Source organism: Excalfactoria chinensis, chromosome 2 (genome assembly GCF_039878825.1).
Source record: "Excalfactoria chinensis isolate bCotChi1 chromosome 2, bCotChi1.hap2, whole genome shotgun sequence".
Lineage (NCBI taxonomy): Eukaryota > Metazoa > Chordata > Aves > Galliformes > Phasianidae > Excalfactoria > Excalfactoria chinensis.
This window is the reverse complement of record NC_092826.1, coordinates 113,018,612-113,035,525: the sequence shown is the minus strand read 5'-3', so window position 1 is coordinate 113,035,525 and position 16,914 is coordinate 113,018,612. Positions and strand designations below refer to the sequence as shown.

General features: G+C 39.3%; 1 protein-coding gene across 3 annotated transcripts in view; it reads right to left on the bottom strand.

Moving 5' to 3' along the window:
- CMC1 (C-X9-C motif containing 1) overlaps positions 1–16,914 on the bottom strand; it is a 73,168-nt gene that overhangs the window by 24,417 nt on the left and 31,837 nt on the right. For 2 of the 3 annotated variants that reach the window (XR_011902953.1, XR_011902954.1), the window contains exons 3-4: positions 7,010–7,100; positions 3,840–4,724 (exon numbers count right to left, since the gene is read on the bottom strand). Coding sequence is in view for 1 of the 3 variants with exons in the window: in XM_072330496.1 (XP_072186597.1) it covers positions 4,610–4,724; positions 7,010–7,100 (206 nt within the window). In the remaining 2 variants the exon portion in view is untranslated. Of the gene's footprint in view, positions 1–425; positions 4,725–7,009; positions 7,101–16,914 lie in introns of those variants that run through there. The other variant, XM_072330496.1, reaches the window with a different exon arrangement.

Genomic DNA, 16,914 nt, shown 5'->3' with positions numbered 1-16,914 from the left:
CAGATGTATGTGGGGATTAAGTATTCAGCTTCACAGGTCCTACTGAAGATCAGTGTGATTGGAAAAAATAATTCCACATCTGTTCAGTAACAAATTACTTAAAATTGCCCGAGAAAGCACGAGGAAGTTATGACTATGGCGTAACCATTGTAATGACAGGCTGTAAAGGTGTGACTTAGGCAAGTTGCTACAGGATCTGTGTGGTTCCAGTCACTTTCTTCCCTGTGGAATAAATGCTTCACATGGTGCCCATCTTCTCCTGTTTCAGTTTGTCTATTAAAGTTGAAAGAATGCCTTTCAGATACCTTCTACTGTATTAGTGAGCAGCATACATAAGTAATGTTTCCCATTCACCAGATACTGGGTTTTTTTATCTTTCTATTATCTTGCTCACGTATAGTGGCTTGTCTGTGATTAATGGAAATGGTGTCAGATGCTGGAATTTATTCTGACCAATGAACACAGCTGACTCAGGGGAGTACAATCTCTTGGAAAGTAATAGAACAAAAGCCAATATGCATAAAACAAACCCAAGTCACTAGGCTTTAGCTGATAGAACCAACCACCTGTGTAATAACAAAGCAGCAGGAAGCATTTCTCATGTGGCTGCATAAACTACACGGTGCCTAGTTCCAAAGTAGCTTACTTGGGGTTCCCCCCAGCCCATCCTCATGGAGGTGTTTTATTTTAAGTAGTGTATTACTCCACAGCCATCAACATGAATAATTCTTGATTTGTGCAATGAAGGAATTCTACTATGTAAGATTTTGAAATAAATTTATTTTTGACTGAAATTGATTTAACTTAGAAATCTTTTCTAGTGTTTGGTGCAAAAACTTTTTACTTGGCTTTAAATACTTGGTTTTATATTATGGCCATTCTAAATATGGAGGAATTGAGATTTGTTCTCTTCCATTCAGGAATAAAACAGCCTGCTGAGTGCTTTGGTGTGTTGTGGGAGAAGCGTTCTCTTGGATGTTGAAGCCTGAAGGGCTTAATTACTTTTAGTTGTGGTATATTACTGGGGTCAAAAGGTTCCCCAGCAACCTGTGACAGCAGAACTTGAAAATGAAGACTTGCTGGACAATATGTAAGAATCACCAGGCTTTGCTTCAAACTCTTGGTTTACCAAAGCTGCTTCTCGTGCTGGAGAAGGGGCCAGTGGGAAAGAAAAGGATGTTTGCTGAGAGGTATTTAAGTGCTGAGATCTGAGATAGGAGGGTGGGGTTGTAGTGCTTACTTTAGGCTGTATTTCCAATGCAGTCACTCATTGCTGTGGTGAAAATGTAACATTTGAAAGGAAGTCCTCAGATCCGAAGTCACCTGGGAACTAGCTCACTTGAGAAGCATCTGTTGGTCTGAAGCACACTTTTCCATCTTGAGTCCAAATCTGGTTGTCATTTAATCCATGCCACTGGTGGCTTAAGGTACTTGTTTTCCATTTTCAGAAATGGAAGCTTGTCATCACAGTGACAGCAAATAAAATGCATAAGTAGCAGTAGAGTAGGGGTTCTGGTGTTTAGTGCGCAAGTGTGTATTTGTTACATCGAGCAGTAATGTTGCATGAGATGAGGACCGATACCATCAAATAAGCACAAATATTGATTGGAAGGTAAACTGGAAATTTGAAAACTTCACCTAAACCACAGGTTTGACGATTCTTAATTTAAGAAAGCACTAATTGTACTTAACAGAAGTGAAAGGCAGCTTTTGGGCAGGAGGTGGTTGTTGCCTTGAATGTTTATGTGAGCATATGGCAAGCTGATGAATATGTAACTGAATGCTTGGAGAGCTGGACTAACCTTCTCATAATGCGTATGTAAACTTCCATGGTTGCTTGATTCCTTTTAAGTATTTTTCAAATCTCATCATTTTAAGTCTCCCTACCAGTTTTATTGTGTTTATGACAGATTGTGTTTTTTCATCTGAAATATCCATACTGAGGAAAAACAAATTCTCAAATGAGCTGTAATGTGCTGTCGAACTTTTACAGCTGGAAAAAGGCAAGCTGTGTATTGGACATCTGGTGGAGGTACAGTAAAACAAAAGCCAATGCAAATAATAGCATATGAGCTGTATTAAAGATGTAAAGCAGGTATGATTAAATCGCAAACTCCTTGCAATAGACTTTGGAAGTCTTAGACTGTTTTTAATGGAAGAGGATGCTGTAGTAGTTGGGGTGGTGGTGTTTTTGAGTATGGAGTTTGATCCAGGGGAGAAGCATGAAAAATAACCAGGCACTTGTTGTTACTGAACAGTGAGCGGATGGAACATTTGTTTCAGCTGTATTTGACTTTTTTTGGGGGCCTACAGCCAAAACTGATACTGACGGTAATTGACACTGATAGAATCATGTCTTTAGTGCCACAAGGTGGATGGTTTTTAAACTGGTGGGGCATGTGGGTCCCCTTGAAAGTAGTTACAGTGGAAGCTTCACAACTTGCTGCAGGCTTCTGCTTAGAAGTAACGCAACTTCTCATCACCCACATCTGAATATGTCAGTCAGAGTAAGACAGCTGAACGTGCTTAGTGTTTGGTTGTGAAGTCAAATAGCAAGCCTGCCTCTCACCCTTCTTAAATAGCTTTTGACAAAGTAAAGTGTGTTTTTGTTGCCTTTTTTTTTTTAACTGGAAGTTTTTTTTAAATACATGTTTATCAATGAAGCATAGCTTAAGGCTTTTTCAGTACTACTGATGTTTTACTACCTGTATTAGAATCAAGGGCTGCTTCCTATTAACCTGAGTAGGAAGGAGAGGTTGCAGCTGAGATTAAAACAAGCCCTGAAGCAGTTTACTAGTATGTGTGTGTCACTGCACAGCACTTGCATAGTTTCATTTCAACTTTAAAAGATGTAAATGCAATTAATATACTAAAAGCATGAAAAGTGTGACATCAAGAATTCAAAACTAGGAAAAAAACAAACAAACAAATGAAGGCTGTGAGTGTAAAAAGAGTAAGCTGATTTCATAGGTGAGGTCTGAGCCCAGTTCTGAATGCCACAGCAAACAAGGGAAGGTGCGGGTACTTGGTTCTTAAACATGTGTTGGTAAAGAGAAGTGAACGGCATACAGTGAATGATTTACAGCAATTTCAGGCTTGATAGTAAAGTGAGCTTGCTTACTGACAGCTCAAAGGGATTGGTTATAGCCATGCGCATAAAGCATGCAACAAAATGACAGAGGAGTAACACCTGCAGGTTAAATAGGACTTTGTCCCATTATCCATGTTATTTCTATCACCAGTACCAATCGGTGCACTGGGATTCCTGCCACCTGCTGAATGTAGGTCCAGCTAAGCCACAAAAGAGTGACTGCATTGCTGTGCTATTATCTGTACTGACTGGCTGTTGTGTGAGCTTGAGTGAGACAAGATTCCCATGAGCCCTCAGTGCTGGCACCTACCTACCACGGGCAGCACCACACTGCCTCTAGCAACGTGCTTACCCCAGAACCAATCGCTAAGAGCCTTTGATAAAAATGACAAACACAGACTCTCCAGGGGCTGATATATATGTCTGATTGAAATTTCCCACTTAAGTAACTTCACAGCAGTAATAGTTTTGTGGTGAAATAGTACCTAAGTTAAATGCAAATGTTCCAAATTTTATTAATTAGGTAAAAGATATTTCTATTTCATTTTTACTATCATGACATGAAAGTTACCAAGTGAACAAATATCCTGTGTGGCCTTTCCATGCTCATACTACTTAGGGTTCTACAGTTATGCAGCTTTAAGTATCTATATGCAAGAAATCCTTTGTGTGCCCCTTTCTATATAGGGACTTGTTTAGGGTTAGTTTTTGCAACAGCATTAATAGACGTTTAAAAACTAAAACTGACCTGCATCTTAAGTATGTAGTTCAGTTGTTTACTCATCCATAATCATTGTGCAAGCGTGCTCACTCCTGAAGTATGGAAGTGTATGTAATCTTCATGATGAAGAAATGATAGTGGGGGAAGACATTCCTCTCACTGTAAGGAAAGGCCGTATGGGACAACTCTTGAGTTCTCCTCTGGAGCTGAAGCAGTCAGTTGTGCCACACAAAGACATGAAGCATCCATCTCTTTTGATATTGCAAACTCAAAACTTAAGTCACGGAGCAGGTAGCAGCAATATTGAGCTCTTACAGCTCAGCGCTTTGATGAAAAAGATAGATAAAAGTAAACTGGTCCAAGAAGGTCTTGTTTTCTGCATTAACCGCACATCTAGTAAGAGCATCAAAAATATTTCCAGGTACTCTCAACTTCAGGTGATGAAGAGACCAGTTTTCTGTATATACGTCACATTTGTTCACCCTTAAATTTTTATGTAGCCTGCCATGTATAACTAGATACAAGCTTGAAATTTCAAAAAGCTGTTTGTTAGTTGGTAACAAAATCTCAAGTCCAGATGGAGAAGCAGGTTTTTGCTGTCAAGGTTTGCAAGAGAAATTGCATGCATTATGAACTTAAGTACAGAAAATGAGAACCATCAGCTTCAGAGATATTTCTTTTACTGACTTGCTGCTAAATTTTACCATGAGATACTGATGATTTCAAAGAAGTCTGTTTAAATCAAGTCAAATCATTAAGTTGGATATAAAACTGTAACAGTTCATTTTAAATTTTAACTATATATTTGAAGTAATCTTTTGCCTTTTTTTCTTAATTCCAGTTGCTCTGTATTCTTCTCTTTGCTTCAAATATTCTGCTTTGCATTCTTCATAGAATGATGGATCAGTATAGCTAAAAGGAAGATGAACATTATTAGAATAATAGAACAGAAACTGTATTAACAGCACTCAGAACTGATCTTCAGTCCCACCCAAAGTTACCATCTTAAACTAAATACGGAATTGGTCTGTTCTCTCCTGAGCCCACTCTTTCTTGAGGCACAGTTCTCATTCTTCAGGCCTATGCAGTGTAACCATAACGAGGAAAGCAGAGAAAGGGAAATACAGAACCAAATCATTTTTTCTTATACAAAGGAACCTAACTGCAAATAAGAGTCTCTGGAGAGCACTGATCCTTATGCACCTGAGAACCTAACATGAATTTTATGGGAACGACTTTGAGTTTGCATCTTGAACAGTAAATGTGTGTAGGTAGATCCAAAAGTAATGTCTTTTATTTATTTCCAGCGAAACTGCAACAGACATAAAGAACACAATAATGCTATTTGATAGAGAAAATTCTAAGCTACAAAATGCTATCTAGCGTGTAGTCACTTCTGTTAGCTATGTATTTTAACCAGAGATGAACAAAAGCCTGCATATCATGTTATACTTGTAAAAAATCTGCACTGTTTCACATCTGCTATGATGCTGTCCATGCAGTCCATTTTTCATCAGCCCAAACAGATGGAAGTCAGAAGATGCCATCTTCAGACTATGGTGGGTGTAGTGGGATAATCCAGCTGGGACTGGCCCTGTGCTCCACAGTCTTCAAACTGGTACGGGACTTGACATTATCACGCTGAAATTGTAATGGTGGCACCACATCACTGGTAGTCATTGGCAATGATGTAATCCAGGAAACTCACTTTCGGCCTTGGATTGGTTCAAATGGTCCTGATGAACTTGTTTATGGTGTTCTTCTTGTGTGAGCATTCATGGGTACCACCTGGTACTAATTTTCCAATGATATTCCAATCTTGCCACCATTATTTCCAGTGCACTGAAAACAATATTCAGCTCTGTACACGTTACCCTGGTCATGGGCTGACTGAGATGCTCTTTATTTCATGGTGCCTGGCCATCTAGAATGTGGCCTGTCTTTCACATCCCTGTCACTACTACTGAAACACACCATCCCCTGCATCACTGCTTGTGTCCACTGTTTGGTCTCTGTAACTATGAATGTCAATGGGTGCCATTTTTTCTGCATGGAGGAATTTGGTTCCACACCTCTGCTCCAGATGTACTTCCATGTTGGATGCTATTCTATGAGACTGCCCCCTCTGCTGCCATCTGTCACACAGCAACAACATGGAATTGGTGGGAAGGTTCAACCTCTACTGCCATACCACCACAATCTGCCTCTGACCTCGTGGACCATTCTAATAAATTAGGAGATATTACTTTCAGAGTAGTACTCATAGTATCTTTATCATCAATTTTAAGTCAGCTTACTTGTGATTTTAAGTGTAACTAATTATTCAAGCATTCAGTATTTTTCCATAGTGCATATTTCTTGTTTGGTTTATTTATTTGGTTTTTTTTGCTGCTTTGTGTAAAGAAGGTAGAATTTAAGGTCTGGAGATACAGACAAGTAAAACTGAGTAACTTTGAGTTCCCACTGCAGTTACACTTGAACTGTTGTGTAGCTGCACCTTTTTTCATCAATTCTCAAACACCTAACTCCACCTATCACTACATTAAAGGCATTAAACATTAACCTCTGGTTTAGCAGTGTACGTATGACACGCATTCTATCACAACCCAAACCACCCTCACCCACATCAAGTTCAGAGAACACAAACTCCACACTGAGAAATTCAAGAATAACTTTGGCCTATTGACACTGCAAGGATATTAGACTTCAAATAAAGACATTTCAATCTATTGTGGCATCATTCTTTAACAACTTCCTACTGCAGATAACAACAGCTGGATGCTTTTGAAGTAACAACTAAATACTGAAAGACAGTACAAGAAGCAAAACAAGAATGAACTTTCCTGTTTCTATAACAGAATATGAAGGTGCTTCTACCGTTCACCCACATCCCCAATTCAGCAAACTGAGTAGAGGGCTGCATTTCATTGGGGCTGAGATTCTGGATCCGTTAGCATTATTTAAATGCAAGGAAGCCTTTTTAGCCATAGGACGGTTTTATTTCTGAAATTAAGCCTTGTCAGGTAGAGCCCTGACCACCATCCTTTCTTCTAAAGCAAAGATGTGATTTTTGGGAAAAAAACCATCAAAGTCACAAGGTTAGCAAAGCCCTTTTCAGAAAATTTAGCATTTCTATTCAGTTCTACATTAGAACAGCCAAAAACGTGGAGCGAAACAAAGGCTCAGAAAGGACTTACTAGCCAACGAGGCAATCTTTCAGTGCTGTGTTCTCTTCCCGGCACTTTACCACCATAAGAAAACCAGTTTCTTTGCAACATTTAGTAAATGCTATAGAAAAACAAAAACATCAGAATTAGAAAAATGACTGTAAGAAAAAGAAACCAAAATTCCTGTGTGCATGCTTTTCTACAGGGAAAAGTAAGAATAATAAAAAACACCTCACAAATCAGACCTGATTTATTATTAACATTGCTGTAGTTGGCCTGGAGCCTCATACTGTTTACAAGGTCTTTGTGGCTTGTTGAGCAACAAGATTTTAATTAGGATTCTCCCCTAATATCGTACAATGTGTGCATACGCTGCTGTAGCTAATACTAACAAATTTATGAAGCTACTCTTGCAGCAAATCCATGATTCTTAGACTGCTTTTCATATTGACTATTCAGGGCTACCGCAGCAAAACAAAAGGAAGCATGAAATATTAGGTAAGCCAGGATTGCCAGCATTTCCTCTTCAATGAAAGAATTATTTTGGAATAATTAAAGTACATTTACATCTACAAATTAAGAGTGCAGTAACACTGACAGCAACTACTGTCTGAAAGGAATGTCACTGCCAATCAATCACCTCTGAGAAGGCATCTTTGGGATGCAAGATAAGAAACTGTGAGGGCATGATTCTCTCCTGGACTGAAGCAGTTAGTTTATTAGCTGAGACTGCCACACTGTGCTCTATGGCACTACACTGCTCCACAGAGTACTGCCATCTTCTCTGTGTCATGTGGCAGCCTCTGGGTGTTCTTCGATACTGAACTTCCTTAAAGTCAAATGGCCAAGAAAGGAGCAGTGTCCCTGAAAATAGCGCCTTCAAAGTTCTTGGAATGACAATCTTTGGAACAAGAGAGTATATAAGGGAGATGATCATCTGTCTTTTCCCAGGAGAAGTGATCTTGCACCTCTTTGCTCAATGACGTGTATGTATGCAGTCAGTCTCAAGGGCCTTGGGACTTAAAGAAGTCACTGAGATATGGAGACAAACAGCTTTAGGGATTAGAGAAGAAGCCAAGTCATGCTTGAAGCTGCTTTTTTTGTACTCTTTTTTCTTTTAATCTGGGAGCAACTCAAATTATGTCCTGTTACCAGCTTTCTGTACAGATGTTTCATTAATAAACTAGATAATACTTAAATGTTACTCCATATTACGAGATTTCAAACTATTTTCTTATGAGGACTCTAGGTTAGCAACTATCTGCATTTAACAGGTGGAAAAAGAAAAGTATGGAGATAAAGTCCAACATAACCAGCAACAAAATGAAGAACCAAGTCCTTTCTAGAATTCCACCTATTTCTTCATATCCAAGATTTTCCTGATAATTATTTAAAATGCAACAGATTTAGGTAATGTAAAAATCGTTATGTTCAAACATCTTTAGTAATACTTACAGCGAATCCAGTAACATCAAAACTTAATGCAAATGGTAAACGGCATCTATACTCAATATATATTTACACTGTGTTTACATACACTGCGGTTACAAGTACTCTACCTAACATGTATGTATATGCTCAATGCATTGCTCTTCCTGTTTTGTCAAAAAAAACTTGTATTTCGTCCATTCAGATGAGAATACTCTACTTTTTATGCACATTGATCAGTTTCATGGCTCTGGCTGGGAGAGAGTTCATTTTCCCCATAGAGGCTCACTGTGTGTTGAATTTTTGATGGATTTGCCTAGTAACTGTTCATCCTGTACCAACGATTCTGCAAATCAAAACTTAGATAGGATCACAGAATTGCTCGGGTTGGAAAAGACCTTAAACATCATCCAATTAAACTCAACCACCTCCCTGGGGATCCTATTGCAATGCTTAGCCACCTTTTGTGTAAGGTTTTTCCTGATATCCAACCTAAACTTGCCCTGGCACAACTTGAGGCTGTTTCCCCTCATCCTGACACTGCTCCCACTTTAAGTGCCTTTAAGATACTGGAAGAGAGCAGTAGGGCCTCCCCTTGGCCTCTTCTTCCCCAGACTAAACAGCCCCAGTTCCCCCAGTTGCTCCTCATAGGGCATATTCTCCAAGCCCTCCACAAGCCAGAAATCACAGGCTATAAAAACCATCAAGATAAAATGTTACCTTTTGCTTGGATCTTTGTCCTTTCCCCTCTAAAACAGGCATTCATCTATAAGGTCAGTGGGGCAAAGCATACCTCCTAGCATCATGGACACCCATGACTTGAAAGTGACCCAACAGCGGCAAGCAACTCCAGGCCATAGGAAGCTTTTAATTATTAACCTACAAAAAGACCCACAACACTTCTCCTGCTCAAAGCGTTGATGACAGTGGTGTGTCGTTATCCTGCCAAACTTACTTAAATTCACCTTTGCAAACCGTTGCAAATAACTGACACCTTACCCATCTGTACACATTACTGGTGAACCTTTAAATATACACAACTCCCAACATTATACGCTGGTTCTATTACCAAATTCCGCTTGAAAATGTACCACATGAAAGTACACCAAAAAACTGCCATTAAATTGACTAGTTAATTACTTAGCTGGAAGGACACAGTAACTTGTGCTCATAGGTATGTAATTAACAACCAGGCTTGATTTCTCAGCTCTCATGTGATGTGTGGCTTAGCTTCGGACCCCAAAGCATCCAAATGCACATGCACAACTCTGAGGATACTTTGAGTAGCTAAAGCTTATGAAGCAGCACAAGCTCAGAGCAGTATAAGAAGCATTCTATTACATTATCAAAATGTTCTTCAGCTTTTACAGGTGACTGTTTTTTTTTCTTTTGCTTCCTGGAGTGCTTGCACTGAATGTCCCTACATCAGCATCTCAGAAAATTCATACCTATTATCACATTTCTAAAGATGTCCTCTGTTTTTCAGCAAAACATCAGAAGCCTCTGAAAGCTTATGGTTCATGTAGTGACCAGTTTGATTTCTACTCTCCACAGGCACTGCCCTAAGCGCCGTGCAGTTTTTCTGTAGTAATCATTCCTTCTGGAAGCTGTGAAGTAAAAAAACCACTGTAGACAATAGGAGGTCCCTCTCACTTGTTAGCTCACCCGTCTTGATTGGCTACAGGCGCAATGTCCTGGTGAACAGAACCTGAGCTGCAACTGCAAGCACTGCCTGCCTTCAGGAGTCCCACGTTCAACTATGGCCAGGAAATCAGAAAGCACAGCTACCAAGGAGTAACACTGCTTCCTGCTTCCATTCCACAGAATGGAACAACAGAGGCAAAGAAGGAGTAGGTTGAAAGGTATCAGGCATTCCCACATGAGCACATAAAACTTAGCCCTCTTTCCCTGTGATTTCCAGTGCTCTAAAATCCCTTTAGCAGCCATGTAAGGACTGTGGTTCAAGGCAGCTCTAGTCACAAATGTTTACCAGAAACCTCACTGGATTCTGTGGAATGTTGTTTTAATTATGCTCTGTCTTGCTCACAATTCTTTCATTGCCCCAAACATTTCAGTGTTGATCAGCACAGAGCGCTAATGCTATTGTATGCAATGGTTCCAGATACCATCTCAAACCATCTCTGTAATCTGACAATGACCACATTCCACAAGCAAGCACTGTCTGCACTGCAGACCAAAGCTTTGGGGTGCACACCATACGACAAAGGGAGCGGATAGCACAGGATTTAATGACAAAACCACTGCTGTCAGACATGTGTTAGCAGAACTCAGAACTGCAGGAACACCTCTCTTGTGCTCCAAACGTCCTGACACTGCTGCATGTCACACAAAGAACAACTGCGCTCTCAGAGCAGAACTGATCTCTTAAAAATCTTACCCACAATCCCCATTTTCACCATTTTGGTAAATAGCTTTCTATGACTTTGCAAGTTTGTGCAAGAAAACAGTGTTTTCTTTCTGCATGCCAACAGAATGCAATCTACCACCACAGAACCTCAGGCAGCAGTGAAACTAGATGCAAATTCCAGTCATCTGCAAATTCAGTGCAAGTTGTAACAAAGCAAAGAAATAGAGCATGTTTCAAACAAACAAGAGTTTTCAGACATATTTAGGAACTGGGGTGTTTTAACTTTTAGTTCCAATATGGCTGTACTGAAACTGAGCTATAAGGAGATGAAAAATGAAGACAAACAGAGATGTTGTTTCAAAGCTGGCAGTGTTTGGCTGAGGAGCAGAACAGGACACAACGTGTTAAATGAAGTGAGGGATGGAATGAAAATGCCTTGCCAGGGGAAAAACAAGCTTGTGCTCCACAAAACGAACCCTGATAAGGCTCTACCATGGCATGTATGTATGTCCATCACCGTAGGCTCTATGCACACGTTAAGGACAGATCCTGCGGGTACCTCCCGCTTCTACTGGAATTTGTTTGTTATCACCAAGTCCAACCATCAACCCATCACCACCAGGCACACTATGTCCCTTAGCACCACACCTACAAATTTCTTGCACACCTTCAGGACCTTCTTGTCCTATTGCTGTTAGTGGGGAGAAAAGACCAGCCCCCACCTTGCCACAACCTCATTGCTAAAAATTGCTAGTATTTTAAAAGAATGTTTTAACTATTTTTGAGTAGTTTCCCCTCCTCTACTTCTGTTCTATTGCTTGACTACAAGATAATATGTACAAGAAACTACAAGAAACTGATGGAAAACGAAGTGAAACTGAGTAATTCTCATTCATATTAGACCGAAGACAGACTGAATAAGTGACTTTCCCATCTATCCCAGCAGATACAGAAACAAATGCAATATCTTCCGCATTAAAGACATGATTTTCAAACTTTAAAAGATCAGATACATTACCAGAGGGTTAGTTACAATGAAGTTGGTGGAAGTCCACCAGCACCGGTCCTGGGACATGCAGTTCATAATTTAACAAAAAAGAAAAGGATAATTGAGGGCACTGCCCATTTTTTACCTCAGAAAATATTTATAGGTTCAAGAAATGCTGTTCTGTTTTCAGTAGTGCATGGGGACAGGACTAGGGGAAATGGGCTGAAACTCCAGCATAGGAAGTTCCGCACGAATGTGCGCAAGAACTTCTTTACAGTGAGGGTGACAGAGCACTGGAACAGGCTGCCCAGGGAGGTGGTGGAGTCTCCTTCTCTGGAGATATTCAAGACCCGCCTGGACACCTACCTGTGCGACGTGGTGTAGGGAGCCTGCTTTGGCAGGGGGGTTGGACTCAATGATCTCAAGAGGTCCCTTCCAACCTCTACAATTCTGTGATTCTGTGAAATACTTACTTGTAAATGCTACGAATAAATACTTTGAGGATTTTAACTCAAAGGACAAATCAACACCTGGCATAACTTGTCCCAACTCTGCAATATAAAGATAATGATTTTCTTCTATACCATTAAACCAGATTAAAGGTTAAATGTAACATTCTTAATCACGGTGTCTGCAGATATACGTGCACCACAAAAATAAAGCACAATTTTTAAGATGCAAGTGTTTTTTTTTATGCAGCTCACCAACACCACCCCCTCCATCCTCAAAGAAGGGTAGACAAATCTCTCCCCTGTGCTGCACGCAAAATGAGCTGGCAGAATCTGTGTGAGACTGTGGCAAAAGTTTCAGTAACATATAAAGATTTAATAGGAAAAAAAAAAACACCTAACAACGCTCCATCCCAAGCATCAAAAAAATAATCAGAATGTTTTGATTTTCTGTACTGCTAAGGATAACACATTATAGCTTGGGGATTTTTTATCATAGTATTTTTATTTAATTTATTTAGACTTTAAATAGCTTTTTTAAAAGACAGGTAATCATTTCTTTAGGCAAACATGGAAGTCTTTCCACAAAGCAAGAAAAGAACAAAAGCTGTCTGTGACGGTGAGCAGTGTGGAAAATGTGTTGGAAATAAAACACTGAGGGGCCATCATTATTTTTATTGTACTGTATGAACTGTCATCTGAAGGCCATTTGGGAAGGTGCATTTTTTGCGGACTCGTAACATTGCCCATGCACTCATACTGCAAAATGTTTTGCAATTAGAATCATATCAAAACGATCATTTATCAGTCATCATGGTGTACCTCTCCTGCAGATGTTCTTGTACACGAAACAAATACTCTGCACTGTAGAGATAAATTGATCCTTTTGGGTCTGGCTTTGGTTTATTTAAAGATTTTACAATTTTGCTACTTAAGAGAAAGTCCTACAGAGGTGTTATCTCACCATTTATATTTTCTCAACACTTATGATACTGTTATCACACTCTTAAAATAATTTTTTTTTGTTGTTGTTTCAAAGAAAAAAAGCTCGTATTATGATCCAGACCAGGCTTATGTTCTATTCCTGGGGTAGGTTTCTTCCCCTGTGAAAAAGTGGGAATAATTATGCCCAAGATAGACATGGATCAGTCCTTGAGCTCTACCACTGGGAGGACAAAAGCTGCCCAAGTAACATGGGGGGTTTGGGAGTCGATGGTAGAAAGACAAGGAAACAATTCTGCTACGATGTAAACAAGGATAAAATTTTAAGTATGTTTGTGAAATGTCCACAAAAACATTACAATGGCAAAACTTCATCAGCGGCATTTTACGGTGAAGTTGTTATGGTTTTAATTTTCTATTAAATTGTGATTTATTAGCTTGTTACTTTGAAGATTACTCAGTATGCACAGAATAGATTACTGGTGTATTTAATGAGCTAGAGGAAGAAGTAGGATGAACATGAAAAGATTGCTTTACATAGTACACTACAAGCTATTTGATATTTCTAACACAGTACAAAAGAAAGCTTCTCTGTAGATTGATCATGGTTCAGTTAACATCACTGAATATCTAATACCTCCAACTCAATTAATTCTCACCTGATTAAAATCAGTCTGATATTCAAAGTAAATCATCTCTCCAGTCAAGTAGAAATCAATATTTATGATTTTACTTTTAAATTACAATAACAAATAAAATATGTGCATCGTCAGTATGCCAGGAGTAGCTTTCCTGTTCTAGTCTACTACGGCAAATAACACAGCTGATTAAAGAATTATTCTAATTTGACCAACAATATATATTAGACTCAGATTCATTTGAATAGTGGAAGATAGCAAGAAATAATTAAATGCACCTTATATAGGGCAAACAGAAAATTGACATAAAATAACCTTGATTCTTTCAAGTGAACCTCTCTTATCAGATCAAATGTTATGTATTTGATAAAAAAATACTAATCATCACATGGTTTCCATTATCCTGCTCATCACCACCTCCCCAAAAACCTGCTCCATTTCAGTTCTTAGAGCTCCAGCATACTGCCAACTCTATACTGGGGCAGATGATCCATCAGCAGTAGTACCCGCTGCAGGACCGGGGAGGAGACATGACTACAGGAACCAAGGCATTTTATAGAAGGGATGCTGACCACGTGAACGATCACTCCTGACCAATCTTTTTCACAGTGCTCACTGTGGAAAACACCAGCTATGCCTTAAAATACAAACTGGATCCTCCGTTACATTATAGCATAACTTGTTAAGAAATATTGAAAAGTCGCTCAGATAGTGATTAACAAGTAAACATACAGCAAAGAGAACTGCCATGAAGGCAGACAGCACAATTGGCGATACATAGAGGACAAGTATTTTCCCCCAAATTAGAAACTGTTTCTCTAAACACGCTGCCTTGGGGTAGAGAAGATGTGTTAGCAATATCCTAGAAACAAAGCTGAAGACTTTGCTTTAGGGGACATTTACAATTAAAGACGAGAAAATGACATACTGGATCAGACAAAGGGCCCATTTGTCCTGCATACCATCTTTCTCAGAAGTCAGTAACAGCTGCTGCTACAGGGGGAAAAAAAAAGTGCCAGAAAGTCTACATTATGGAATAGCATTTCCTCAAGTGAAGTTTGTTCCTAACCCCTATCAACTGTAAGCTAGGCTTATACCTTGAAGCAAAAACTTCTCACACGCCTTTCAAAACACTTACAATCACTTGCACAGTAGGAAACTTGTCAGCTCAGACCAAGATAAGAGGAGGAAGAAAGAGGAAAAAACCACCCCAGTACCAAAAAGGCATACGCTAGCTTGAATTCCTTCAATGTCTGCCCCTGGCTTGCTTCAGAAGTCAGTGTCTCAGATACTGTGTTGCAATTGTACAAGTCACAACTACTGCAACTGTGGTTATACCACAGATGCCTTTTTCATTAGCGAGTTTTCAAAATCCTGCTGCAAGAATTAATTGGCCTCTAAGTATCCCTTGGCTGGATGTATAAGACCTGCCTGTACAGCTACTCTCTCCCTGACAACTCTTTGGCGTAGCTGCAATAGGATAAAGCAGAAGGCAGTAAATGCACTCCGTGTATATCAGAAATGTTTGGTTTTGTGGTCTTGTTCCCCTCACACCTCAAATAATCCACTTACTTGCACTGTGAAGCAGATCAAATGTAGCTGCAACGCTAAGAGATGATCTGTGCAGTTAACTGAGAGATGGTTCTCCAAAACAAGAATCCAGGCTGGCTCCACAGACAGAGCAAACAATGCTGCATGAATGACTGAGGTAACCTCAAAACAGCAAACCCCAAGGTCTCAGAGATCAGCTGAAAAAATGGTCCTTAACCTAGTATAGGGAGCGCTTCAAATTCTCATCTCTTATAACATAAGTTGCATGGTATGGTCATCTGGTAAGGGAGTTTCCTGTCTTAAATTAAGGCCTACAAGGAGCTTTTCAAATGAACACAGGAAATTAATGTCTTAAATTATTTTTACACCTATCCAAAAGTTACGTATTAAAAAAGAACAACCCTTCCATGTCAATTCTGAAAATACATGTAGGACATGTAGGAAGTCTCCACTATCATCTAAATCCAAACAGATTTAGCTTTGCTTTTGTTACAGAAACTTTAACAGGTCTTTTGTTAATCACTGAAAACTGAATTTCTGACTGAATTTTGGGGAGGGAGGAATAAAAAGAGTTTAAGAAAGTAGCACCACAGAATCATAAATAAATCAATGAAGCAGTGAATGACAAAGCCATATGCCCATTCCCACATGATGCAGAGGCTTGCAGTGAGGGAACTTCTCTCACTGGACTCACTATCCATGTTGTGACATCTAAAATTTGCTCACATTCAGACTGAGAATTGTGGTTGTTTGTCAGAGGCATAGCCAGAAACCCCAAAGCAAGGGAATGCCCCAGGCAGCAACAGGGAAGAACTTCTGTCTGCACCAATTAACCCACACTAGCCCACAGAAGACTGCTTGAATCTCTTCTTTCTAATTTCACAGAGAGCAATAAGAGACAGTGAATAAAAATAAAAAGCAGCAAGTGTAAGAAAGGTGGGAATTGTTTCACATTAAACAAAAAGACCAGTGAAGACAGAGCCAAGCACAGTAACTCAAGCCAACACTGTCAGTACTAAAGATACATAAATCCTCCAGTGGATAACAAATATATATATATATATATATATATATATATATATATGTGTGTGTGTGCCTGGTTGAAGTAATTTGAGTTAAAATCAGAGTTCTGAAAAAAAAAAATAAATAAATAAAAATACATACACATGCAACCTCGTGGTATTTTCTGTAGCTCTTAGTCCCAATGCTTGGACAAGGACAAGTCAGCTTTCCTTGTTCTACTTTTCTGTGTCAGTACTAACACACGAGGTCTGATCAAAATGACTCTGGGGGTATGAGAGGTGGAAAGGTTAAAGTTAGTTTTCAGTTTAACAAGAAATCTGAATGCACAAATGAAACTTGACCAAGGAAAATGTCCTCCTAAGTAATCACACAGCCAGAAAAGAAGTTTAAAAAAAATTACACCTGCAAATTTCATGTAGTACTTTCCTGACTGTTGCTGAATGTTGACAAAATACTGTTGCAGACATAAAATTTATTAGTAATATGCATTTATGCCACGAGAATATGGACTCAAACTGCAAACGGAGGTTTGGTAGACATGGTGCAGT